Raw genomic sequence first — 12945 nt, forward strand, 5'->3', positions numbered from 1 at the left:
ACAGCCTGTTGCAGGCCACCTTCAGCACTTGGCCACCAGAGCAAGTGGTGCCTGAGGTGGCTCAGAGCTGCGCCTCCCTCTAGCTAGGAAACACAAAACTACATTTGTGTGAAAGCCATGGCTCCTCTGCAGTTCCTATTCGAGTACTGGAGGTTCTTAGAACATAACAGCCTTACAAATCCCAGGTGGATTTAAGCACTTTTCATTGAGCAACTCAGGAAAAGGGTGACCAGCGCACAACAGGCAAGTGTTCTCCTTGGAGAAGGTCAAGGCAGCAGCACTGCACTCACTGACATGCTCTACCGCGGTACTTACACACAAACACCTCAAACATCACATCAGATTTCAACATTCATTTTATTAACAAAGTGCAAACAGTTTTAAACTAGGAGTTGTACAGCACTTACACTGTGGAACACTCACAGACAGGAACACTGGTACAGCCAGCAGAGACACGGACAAGAACGGTGACAGTTACTCATGCTTTGTCACTGACCAGGCATTTGGCTTGCACCATAGTGTCACATGTAGTTTAGCAGCTCAGAACGCAACACGCAGTGGCAGAGGGTGGTGGTGGGTTCAGTTGGTCCATGTCATGACTGAGGAAAACAGCAGCTGCTTCACCCCAACTCCATCCATCCCATCTGCCAGCTTCAGCAGCCTTGCACAACCCGCTCACACCGTTCAAGGTCCCTTCCAACCCTTGGGTTTCTGTGATTCTGTGACAGTCACATACTCACGGTTAGCCCAGGGATGCAACAGGACAGCAGCAGCCTGAAATGGGGCTTCAGCACCTCTGGGGCACTTCTTAAGAGCATGTGAGCTGACAGAGCCAGCAGGAATGCAGACATTAGTGTAAGACCTCCAAAGGTCACTTCACCCCAGTAACTGGCTTAAGACAACTGTAGAAGAACCATATGAGAGTGCTGGACAGAACGTAGTGTGCTCACAGCCACGAATAACAGCCTTGGGCTAAGCTCCAGCGAATAAACGCCTCTCTTCCCAAGGACATGAGCCACAGGTCTTCAGGCCCTGAATGTGTTCTCTACCTGCTCCAAAGAAAATCAGCTGTCAGTGAAACAGACATGTAAGGACAGTTTTAGGACTTCAAGCAGAGTCTCATGAATCAAAACTTCATACCAGGTACTTAAATCCAGTCAGGGTCTTCTACTGACATTACACTGCAATGCAAACCCACCCAGCCCTCCCGTGGCACTGCACAGTGGCTATAGACTGCCTTGAAAAGCAACATGGCCCTGGGGAAGGCAGGAAGGAGCCCCAGCACCTGCCTGTCCATCACCAGTGAGGTGAACCTGCCCCTCATCGCTGCAAACCTGAGATGTGGTACAGGGAAGGAGCATTCCCAGAGCTACCACCACCCTGTAGGCTGAGCAGTTACCCTTACCTGGTGCTGTCTTCTCCAGTAGCAAAGCTGAGATCATCAGGACCAGCTTGGTCACCCTCTGGGAATGCTGTGCACCGCTCTGAGGCTGAAACTAAAGAAGAACCAGCATCCATTACCAGAGGAGCAACTGGAACAGAGCAAATGAACATTCTGCTACTGGCAGAGCCCACTGTGTGGTACTTCATCCCCAGTATACTGGCACACAATGCACTTGACACTGAGTTAAAACTGCCCCAGGGGCTTAAATTTAAGATATCTCTAAGTCAAGCACAGATATGAACAATGTTGTGATTCTTCCCATGAGCTGTGGTTTTAGTGTCTGCTGCAGACACACAGCAAAGCAGGAAACTCCAATTACAGAGGCAAGTTGTTTGGCCATGCTGCTACTGCAGTGTGGGATGCTTATTCAACCAGAAGCCAACCTCATCCAGCATCAGCTGTCACCTCACAGCTTTTATTTGATCAGAAGGTTAAAGCTTTTCAAAGAACTATGAGATGAGTTTTGGAAACTACACTGAAGTGCTCAAAGCACATTCCTGCCAAGGAAAATGCAAATCCACATCTAAGGCAGCAATTACTTCTCTGAAAGGAGCTGACATACAGCACCAGTCCTAGTGTGGAAGAAGTTTCCAAGCCAGAAGCTCTGGGTTTCCCATAACCTCCCTGGGAGACTTACCTAAACTGACTTCTCAGGGCTAGAAGAAGTTCCCTTCTGACCTGTTTATTAGGATCCCAAGAGAGGAGTTCCAGATCTCACTGGCACTTGCTTGAGTACTGATACCCTAACAGCACCCTCAGCAACCTCTGCTGTGGCAGCATCCAGCACGACAGGAGCAGGAGGTGGGCTCCCTGGTCACTCCTACCTTCGCTGGAGGACTGGACCGGGAAGGCCTGGTTAAACCCCACTGAGGCAGAGGCACCATCTTCCTGCTCTTCGTTTTCTGTGTCACATTCAATGTCGCTGTCGCTGCTCATTCCTGGTAGGAGATGAAGGACATGCTTCTGACATATGCCAGCTGTGAAAAAACCCAAAAAGACCCACAAGCCAAAAATGATGGCAGCAAGACCAATGTGACTGAAGCATTCAATGTCTTCACATGTGGGAGCAACCAATATCAAATCCCAAGAGCTGGCAGGAGAATAAGACAAGGAGCACGTTCAGAGCCAGATGCATTTACCAAAACATTAAGGGACTGAACAGAACAGCAGGTACCAGCTTTGGGAATGCCCTCATTCTGCTGTTTGGCACAAGAGGAGGAGCTCCAGCATATCACCAGCTGAGGCAGGCTTTGTTGCCCACAGCCCCTTCTTGCCTGAGTTGTGCTCCCCTGCCAGCTGCTCTGCTCACCTCTGCAGTGAGGACAGAAAATAAAAGTAGCTATTTTTCCCCCCAGAATCCTAGAATGGTTTGGGCTGGAAGGGACCTTTAAGCTCATCCAGTTCCAACCCCTTCCATGGTCAGAGACACCTTCCACTAGAGGAGGTTTCTAACAGTTCAGAGGTAGCATGACCCATGGACCAGATGTATCCACCCACCACACCTTTCAAGCAGCAATACTCTGTTCAAGTCTCAGGCACAAAAAAACCCTGTTTTTCCTACAAAAAGAACCACAATAGTTAATAACCAAGGTGGCTACTTTTGTTTTGCCAAACACTGAGCAGGCACTGGCAGAGATGAACATGCTCCTTTTTGCACAGTTTTGTGGGAGACGGAAGGGGTTTGCTCTGCTCTTTCACTTAAGAGCTGATACTCATTGCTAAGAAAAAGCAAGTAAAGTGAGTTGAGCTACCAGCTCTACTGTAGTTTCTCCTCTGAAAAGGAATAAAAAAAAGTAAAGTTTGTTTCCTGGGGTTTTTAACAATGAAGTATTTCAGTTCTTAAAACATTTTCCTATTAGGTTCTCTGCTATAATGGCAGAGCTGCAGGAGCGCATCACGATCACACTGCAGTGACTAAGAGCAGAAATTCAGTTTTGTCACTGAGAGACCTTCTGTAAATGCCAACTCCTACACAATATTGCACACTGCAGCTAGAGATGGATGCTGGCACCTTAATATAGGCTTTGCGCTACAATTCAGTCATTGAAATTCAAATTAGTGCAGGGGTGGAAGGCAGCAGAGTTTTAGCAAGATAAGAAAAACTCTTCTGTGTGGACTTTCAAAAAAGAAAAAAAAATGCAATAATATTTTTTTTCCAGCATGGAAAGGATGCAGGAAGGGAGGGGGAAAAGTTTCCTCCAAGTCTCTAAGGAAACCGGCTTACGTACCACAGCACCCGACAAGAATGAAGTGTTGGAGAGATTCTAGTGCGGACGTGGAGGTAGTTACCAACGTGTTGTCCCTGACAGCAGCAGGCTTAAAAGCCAAGGTCATTGATTGCTATTTTAATTAGATAAATTATTTTCAAGGCCATGCAACTGAACACCAAAGCAAAGACCTGGAGCCCTATTAAGAGGTATGAAAAGCAAGTAGGAGTCCAGAGAAATAGATGGCTCCATGTAACAGCACCGGGTCTTTGCCTCCTGCACTGTCCCATTGCCATTTCTCCCCAGAGGAGAGAATTCAATCCTCATTCAGATTCACACTACAGCTGCCAATTGTTACAGCAAAGGTCAATCACCATGAAAACACATTTTGGGTTTGATGGAGAGGTTTTTTCCTCCTCTTTTCCTTTCACCTTCCAACTATTTCTATTACAGAAATGGGGCATCCCAGACTGGTGTGTGGTCAAACTACATTTGCCCTCTACAACATTTAATTTACCTTCTTCTGGCCCTGCAGAAGCCCCCTCAGAAAGGACAGCCTGTAGGTCACCCGTGTCAGAGCTGCTCTCCAGACCACCTGACTGGGCTCCTTCTGTACGACATCCTTTAGAAGTTGACCTTAAGGGAGAATTGAGAAGTAGAAAAACTCATGTTAGATTCAGCTTTAATCCTTCTAGTCCCACTTCCAGTTTTACTCATTGTTTACCTCTCTTGCATACCCACTTAAATTTCCAGCTTGGATTGATGCAGAAATATTTAACATCTTCACAAAAAATGGTGATTCCAGGTATTTAGGAAAAAAAAACCCAAAACCCTGAGTACTCCCATGGAACTCTGCTTTGTCAGACAACAGGGAGTTATTATGACATTGCTGAAAAATTAGAGTCAAAGTGAAGAATACCATCTCAACCGGGGAAACCGTCAATGGTAAATTTCAGTTAGAGGGTATTTTGCAAGGAACAGTGGGAACACCGATGGGCCTGGCTTCCCAATCCCAGTGTCAGACTGCACCCACACCCGATTGAAATATAAAAACCAAACAAAAAACCAACCAAATAAAAGAACAAACAAAAAACCCAAACAAAAACCCAAACTGAAAAGATGACTTGTAACCTATTTATTAAACTAAAAATCGATATCCAGAGGGAACAGCAGCAACCAAATAAACTTCAAAGGAATTTCTCTTCCATGCTACAAGCACCTGGGTTTAGTTGATTGGTGTCTTTCTTCCTAGATCAAGGAAAGGTGGGTGAGGAGGATAACAAGAGGAGAAGAGAATAAATACTTACCCTAGAGCACCAACTTTCCTTGTCTTCTCTACAGCAGCTAAGCCATTTAAGCCAGAAACTCCCATATCAGAATCTGAACCATCACAAGGCCTGTCCTCCGTCTTTGGCAGTGACTCGGGGACACTGCTGTTAGCCAGGGTCCTGGCAGAATGGTGCCGACCACTCAACTTGGAGCTCCCTACGCCACCTGAGAAAAGGGGGAGAACTCTGAGTATGTCGAGCCTTATTTCAAGAAGCTGAACACACAGCTGTTTCACAGCACCAGCTTGGTTCCAAACACATGTATGTACAAGCACACCTGCCCCACCCTCATGCTTAAAACCTTACAGTTTCAAGTGAACGTATGGGCAACACAAACCATCTGGTATATCCACCCCCTCATCACATAGAGCTTTTGTTTCAGCTGTCATTTCTGATGGGAGACTATAGACGAATCCTTCCCCACATTGTGTAGTTAAAACTCATCTTGTATTTATCTTCCAGTAACAGACACCCTCCTCACTGTCATTTTCCCAGCTATCAATGTGAAGTTGCCTGGCCACAGCCTTTCAAGCCTTGGACAAGGGTGAAGCTGTGTGCAGAGGTTATAGTTACACTATCTAAATGACTCTGTCATTTTCCAGTTTCCCATCCAAGCCTTCTGTATCCATTTAGCATTGTAAGAAAACACCTTTGGTACTCCACTCCTCCTCAGAACACTTAAAAGGGGCAAAACACAAGTCCTGTGTTAGAAGTTTCATTACCACTCAAGGAAGAGCACCTTAAAACTCAGAGGCCACAGTAGCAATACTCTTTCTCACATGTACATGGGGTTTTCTTGAATTCCCTTTAAGGCAAATAACAATTTAAACATGGGTCAGTACTTTCTGATCTATGATTCTCACTGTAAAGTTAGTTCCTGAAACATCTTCAGAGATCAGAACTTGTTAACACACATATTTACATTCCGCAAGTCATCTGTGAGGCTCTCTTTCACAGATCAGCTACCAAAGGTACAACATAATTAACTATATTAGAGAAAGGATCCAGCCAAGTCTCAGGGAAACATCAGCTGCCAAGTAAGACTTCTTAAAAAGCTTTTGTACATGGGATGCTGAGATGCCCCCCATCTCACAAAGATGTTTACCTTCAGAAGTTTGAGTGTCTCCCTTTAAGCGAAGATTGCTGTCCACACAGTCCATAGCTCTCCGTAAAGAGAGGCTACCTGCTGCTCCAGAGCGAACAGTTTTGGGTGAGTTACTTTTCTTACTTGCAGCTGCAAAAATATTAAGATGTGACAAGTGTTCAGTCAGAGTGCTGCAGCACTCTGCCCTTCTGCTTGTTTTAATGAAGTTAAGTTCCATTTTAGTCTCTATGCTCATTAACTCCCAGTCCTGCACAAAACTCCTTCCTCATCCTTCCTGTCAAAGATGTGAGATAGAGGGAAGCTTGGCTATCTACAGATGTGGCCAAGACTATACAAAGTAATGTTCACTTGCCTTACACCAAGATGTCCTTAAGAAAGCCACTCTCCAGATTCCTTCAACCATCATGATGAGAGTGTAAAGGATTAAGGGGAGCCCAAACCATCCCTTCAGCTCTTAAATTCAAAGCCTAGTGTAACAAAGGACCTTGAAAGCAAGAGTGAGAGACAGGTTATGGGACTCTCATGAGTTTACCACTTCCCAAATGAACCATTCTTGGAGCATGTGATACTGTGGATCTTGCCACAGAAACTCCAGGTAGAGGAACAGAGCAACTCTAACTGGAACAGCAAATCCAAGTTCTGCAGTCACCCCTTGGAGGTGGGGGATCCAGGCTTCAAAACCAGAAGATTGCTCCTGTTTTACAGAGCACCACAAGCCTAATCCTCTCCTCCTACCCAGTGCTTTAATAACTTTTGAGGAATGAGGCATTTGCTTAAGAAAGAGATAGCATTCAAAACCACACAACAAAAGCTAGCACTTCCATTGAAGTGGGTTGAGCCTTCCACATCTTATTGATGGCAGAGTTCAGGGCTCCAAACTTTTAACTTTCTCTTTTCAGAGAAGAAATTCTCTGCTCTGTGGGACTGATGAAATACAGAACAGGTATTTGCTGGAGCTGCAAAAGCTGTTTTGCAGGTCAGTACTAAAAGGGATGGAGAGAAACAGAACTGTTCTACCAGTTCTTTAGTGTGCTCATGTGTATGATGTATTTCTTACTCATCTTGGGTCCAAAATGATTCAAGTAATAACTTGAATCAAAACTCAGAAGGCTACAAAATCATCTCTCCCAGGCAACAGGGAAGTTGAGAGAGAATTAACAACTAGAGTTTTTATTCAGGATCATAAACAGCAGAGTACTTTCACAGCCTTCATGCTGGCATCCTAAAGATTCCACACTGGCTTACCAGCTCTGCCACCACAACTCAGTGACAGGAACTGAACAGACAGGGCCCTCTCTGAAAGAAGCCACCTGTCAAAAGGCAAAGCCTCTCCCAGCCTTGGCAAGATTTCAAGTTATTAAAGTATAACAAATCTGGAATGTTTTAATTTTGTTCACTGGCAAACATCGGGAAGCATCAAGTTCATAGATGGGCCAGACACAGAGCAGCAGTCAACAGGAAATGACCTTCAGGTAGGATCAATTCAATACTGGATTAAACTTCAGAACTCTGAAGTTTACTCAGACGTTTACTCTCACTGCATTAGGTGTGTTACTGGCTGTGGAGCAAAAGTTTTGGTGCTTTTACCAAGAAAGACTGAAACCAGCTTCAGTAACGTTTACTGAAATGTTTCCTAAAAATGTTTTGTAAAATTATATTACTCACATTTACTGAAAGTAAGGCAGTGCAGGTTTTAGGCTTCTGTATTCATATAGCTGAACTTGAGCATGAGTAACTGTAAGAAGTCTATTTCAGATGCCTGGATATATAAAAACCCCTATACAACCAACATTGTAAAGGTGACATTTAATGCACTTACAATTCCTTATGTAACAACTGGTAACTGAAGACTTTGTCAGTAGCTCCATTCCTATTTCTTGCAGCTTGCTACAGCTTTCCGTTCCACAGGCAGCTAAAGCGCCTTGCTCAATGGAGAAGAAGGTGGGCTGTCCATCACATGAGCCAGGGTTGCTGCTTCTCACTTCTGACAGCTGGTTTTTCACATCAGACATTTTGCTTCGAACTTCAGCCATCTGTGTTTTGAGCCTTTTCAGCATCTTCAAGTCAGGGGGCACACGCCACATAGCCTGGTGTCTCCGCTGGTCTCGATCTTTTAGAGAATAGGATGATGCTTTACCAAAGGAAAGTTAACACAACAGGTAAATAACACTGTTTTCAAATAAACACAGACATCTGTTTTTAGCAGCTGTAAGAATTCTACCTTTTGCCCTGCTATAAAAATGAGGGACAGACTTCTTGCACCACATTTAGGTTGCATGCATTGCACAGCTACCAGGACAGGTTTCCATTCCCTGCCTGTCATGGAAGAAGACCCCAGAACATTCTCACTGGAAGAAGCAAGGCTCCCAATACTAATGCATGAACTTTGATGACAACTGAGCTGCTCCTCTATGTTGCCAGACCAGCTTCAGTTCACAAGCCTGGATGCCAGTCAAATTTGTTACACATTTCTGTAACATTTGCTGAGTGCCTGTCCAAGATTCTCATACCACCAACACAACACCCCATTAACAGAGACCTCACAGAAATCTGCAACTGGGGAAGGAATCCCCTTAAGCACCTAACACCAGAAGATCAGGTTGAGCAGCTAATACCCAAGTAAGCCTGTGTGCTGCTCAGCCAGAATTAGATCACATTTGATGTTTATTTGAACCACTATGAATTCTGTAAGTGTTTCACTGCAGATTCAGCTGTTCAAAACCATAAAGCCAAGTGGCTCTTGGAAACCTTCACCTTAGGAGGTGAAGTATGGCAAAATCCAAATGTTGTAGCAGCTTTCTCTTAGTTGACTGACCTGAATAAGCTCTGGGAACAGTCAAATCTTAAGGGAACCTCAGCAAAACCAACCATTTCAGCTGTGCAGTGATCAGCCAAAGATGACAAGGAAGCCACTTAGGCAGACCTTAATCTTGCTCAAGCAGGACAGCACCAAATGCAACGTCCGCACCTAAGGTCCTTTTGAATCAGTCTTTTTCCAGCCAGAACAGAACTGAGACTTACAGTTCATGTGCTGCCTCCCCTTTTTGTAGTCACAGAAGGGACTTCCATGTTTGGAAGCATGGATTACATTCAGCTGAAAACTCAACTGTTTACGTGGCAACATTTTAAAACCTAATCACAAAAGAACAAATAATTGAGCCAGCTTTTAGATTCAGTATCAGCAATGTCATCGCTGCAGCCAAAGCAAGAGTTTGGAGCAAACGGACCATTATTATTTCTCTTCTGTTCTATTAAGTCACCAAACGGTTGTTTCAGAATAACCTGAAATAAGATGTTGTAGTAGTGGGCCAGCTACCTTCAAGTAAGTGTTAATCATGATAAATGTATCACTGAGGTTTGATCTAATTTAAATTCTTCACTAATAAGAGAAACAAACAGCCTTCAGCAACAGCCAGGGGTGCTGGAATTGACAGTTAACTGCTTTTGCTGCACATGAAGTTAATCGCTTTTTTTGGTTGAAGAGTCTTAACTGAACCACAGACTCTCTTCCAAATCTTCAATTATTTAAATACCATCACTGGTTTTGGCTCCCAGTATTTTGATCCATGTTTCTTCCACATGTCCCTTCCCAGCTTCAGTACCACACACATTTTTCCTAGTTTGGGTTTAAATGCCTTTTTCATACTAAAGCAAATTCCAGGATTTATGTCTTATCAGTATAAATGGTGCTCTTGGTACTCTCAGCCACCAAGTGTACAAACTGTGTGAGGCAAGAGGTGTACCTACTTCGGCAGCTGACAGCCATTTTGTGTTGTTTTGTCTCTCAGCACTAACCCCTTCTAGAAAAGGACCTTTCATTCATCTCCCACATTTTCAGTCAAAAAAGTTGCATGAACAGCATCTCTAGAAGGCTGCTGCACAAAACAGCCAAGGGTTCAGTCATATCCCCCAAGGAAAGATGAGAAGGAGCTTCCCGATCCACACTTTGGTTTCCAGTTGAGTCACCCGCTGTTCTCAAGCTGAGGTCAACCATTAAGGCAAAGAACATGTGAGGAGACAGCAGGATGCAGCATTCTGATGAGCCTAGATGAGGATATGGAAGTGTAGCTTTCCATGAAAAGGGCTACATGTCATCCTTTTTTATTCCCTCCTCAAATCTGCTTCTAACTCTGGGACCGCATCCCCAGAGACACTTCCAGGTTGGAATTACATCAGAATGTGTATCAGATGTAGTTACCTCTATTCTGCAGAAGAGAGGGAGGTGGACGTGGCTGAAGGCCCCAGAGGTTTTCCATTCCATTTCTGTCTTTTAGATCCAGCAAGTGGATTAAAATTAAGGGATCTATATCTAGTAAACTGCTACTGGCTGTTGAGCCTAGGGCACTTCCTCCCCGCCTTGAAGGTCTTCCACTTGCACTGATGTAGCTGTGGCTAGTACCTAAGAAAGAGTTATAGAGAAAGAGTGTGTATACACAGGACACAGGTGACACATTATTTCCTCTACACTTCATACCTTTTATGTACTCTCTTAATAAATAGACTGGTAAACAAATCAATACAAAAAGCATTTATTCTGCTGACAGTACTTGCACTCAAGACTGGAAAACAGCACAAGCAGGTAAATGCAAGAAGCTCAAGCGAAGACACTGTGCCAGCTTTCACAAATGCTGTTAAGATTTCTTTTCTAAAACCTCCTAAATGAATGCTGTTTCTACAGCCACTGTGCTCCTGCTCTAACAACCAGCCTTTCAGAAGGTAACAGGCATGTTCCTCAGCTTCCTAGCTCACAAGAAATTTTCAAGTAGCTTTGAAATAGCAGCTAAAAGCAGGACAGTTAAGGAGCTGTGTCTTTCAAACACTCCCACAGTAGCACAAACATCACTGCCAGTAAACACCACTTCCAGTATCTTTGCCATAAACAAACACACTCCATATACACGTATTTCTTTCAGAATCTTATCAACCTATGGCTAATTTGGGCTATAATCATCTCTAGGCTTCAAGTAATCTTAGAGCACCTTCTCATTATTGCATTTACAATGTATTTCTGCTTGACTTGTAAGGATTCTTCACTTAATTCCCTCCACATCCTTCATGTTTTACAGTGCATAAAAATCCAAGTGAATGTGTCACACATTCAGAGGCCACACAGGCATCAGTACAAACTGTTCATCAGGCTACTTTTGATCAGAATGGAAGGGGTTTCAAGAGGCAGAAAAACCTCCCTCTAAACTTATGCATAATTTTTTAAACAAGCACATTCAGAAGCTGTCTCCCCTTCTCTCTATCGAACCAATGAAACATTTCTGCTACACTGCAATAATCAGTATGAACCACATGATGCAGCATTTCCAAAAATAGAAATGCCTGCAGAACACGCAGCTTGGCGTCACTTCCAAGAACAGAAGAGGAATCCAGCAGCATTTTGCATATATGGGAACCATGAAGGCTGTTTTTCATACCTGATGCTCCAGGAGTAGCAGCAGCCGCTGCATCCTCCATGAGATCACCTTCTTCCAACTCCATATTACTGCTATATTCCACATCATTTTCTCCAGACCTTAGGTGATGATTGGGTGGAAAACAAGAAATATAATTATTAACTTTTTTTCAGCTCTTCTTAAACATTATGGCACATACCTTGAAAACATTAAACACAGTAAATAGTATTTTCTGCATCCTAAGCTACATAAACTGAACAAATAAAAACAAAGGTGACTGACTTGCTATCCAAGAGTCCAAAAGTGCCATACATAACTAAACTGTAAAATATGATCCTGCAAACTTCTATATTTGTATGTGTTACAACACATTAATGTGTTTCAATGGAGATTCCAGGATCTGACATAATCTCAACTAAGAGCCTTAAATTCTCTAGTTTAACTGTCCTCATTATCACTCTCCTACTACTACAACACTTCCTAATACCAAACCTCTCTTTCGTTACAGTGAAGAAACAGATGCCTTAATAGTGTTTTGGGAAAAAGCCTTCACAGACTATCACTTGTCAGACAGAACACAACACTAAACAAAAAATTAAGAGATCAGAAAAATGGTAACAAACTGACCGAAAATTCCAATGTTTAATGTTAACTCTACCAGCTCATGTTGTTTGCAGATTAGGAAACAGCCTTCACATCACACTGGAGTCTACCCACACCCTTTGCTACAGCAAATCAATCAGTTTCTACTGGAATTAGGATTAACCTGTCAGACAAGGTGGCGATTTGAAAGGCTTTAGGTTACTGTCGTGGTTTAAACCAAGTCCCCCTACTCCCGGAGAGTTAGGAAGGAGAATCCAAAGAATGTAGCCCCCACGGATTGAGATAAGAACGGTTTAATAGCTAAGGCATAACACAAAACCCCTACTGCCATTTACTACTACAAATAATAATGATACAGCAAACAGCAAGTGAAAAGAAGACAACACCCCACCAGCCACCGACCCATAACTCACTCCACCCTGCCTGGCCGAGCACCATGTGCTCCCTCCTCCATTTTTCTCCAGAGCTCTCTCCCTCCAGCTTTTTCTTTCCCAGTAAGCATCCTGGGCATCACGTGCTATGGTATGGAATACCTCATTGACTAGCCTGGGTCAGGTGTCCTGTCTCTCCTTCCTCCCGGACTCCCCTCCTCCACCTGGCTGGAAAAAACCTTGAACAAAAAACACCCTCAAAACATGCTCAAACCATGACAGTTACTTACATAGTCTCTTCATCGATATCATTTTCTTCAGTGTTACTAGTTGCTGTTGAACTAGCTGAAGAGCTGCTGCCATCAAGGTGGTTTACCTCATCTTCTCCAGCAAGATCTATATCCAAGTCACCATCAGAGAGCTCATGCTACCGGAAAAACAGAACAAACCAAAAGCTACTAAGAGGAACTCTCTCCCCAGAGCAT

General features: G+C 43.8%; 1 protein-coding gene across 4 annotated transcripts in view; it reads right to left on the reverse strand.

The window, feature by feature from the left end:
* Nucleotides 1-338: 338 nt before the first annotated feature.
* TRIM37 (tripartite motif containing 37) overlaps nt 339-12945 on the reverse strand; it is a 29635-nt gene continuing 17028 nt past the window's right edge. For 2 of the 4 annotated variants that reach the window (XM_031043559.2, XM_034068886.1), the window contains 10 exons: nt 12751-12887; nt 11508-11605; nt 10283-10483; nt 7904-8215; nt 6085-6213; nt 4959-5145; nt 4169-4287; nt 2269-2421; nt 1406-1496; nt 339-1049 (listed from right to left, as the gene is read on the reverse strand). In XM_031043559.2, the coding sequence (XP_030899419.1) occupies nt 1046-1049; nt 1406-1496; nt 2269-2421; nt 4169-4287; nt 4959-5145; nt 6085-6213; nt 7904-8215; nt 10283-10483; nt 11508-11605; nt 12751-12887 (1431 nt within the window). In that variant the 3' untranslated portion in view covers nt 339-1045. The remainder of the gene's footprint in view (nt 1050-1405; nt 1497-2268; nt 2422-4168; nt 4288-4958; nt 5146-6084; nt 6214-7903; nt 8216-10282; nt 10484-11507; nt 11606-12750; nt 12888-12945) is intronic. The other 2 variants (XM_034068885.1, XM_031043563.2) reach the window with 2 other exon arrangements.

Source organism: Melopsittacus undulatus, chromosome 13, assembly GCF_012275295.1.
Source record: "Melopsittacus undulatus isolate bMelUnd1 chromosome 13, bMelUnd1.mat.Z, whole genome shotgun sequence".
NCBI classification, from domain to species: Eukaryota; Metazoa; Chordata; class Aves; order Psittaciformes; family Psittaculidae; genus Melopsittacus; species Melopsittacus undulatus.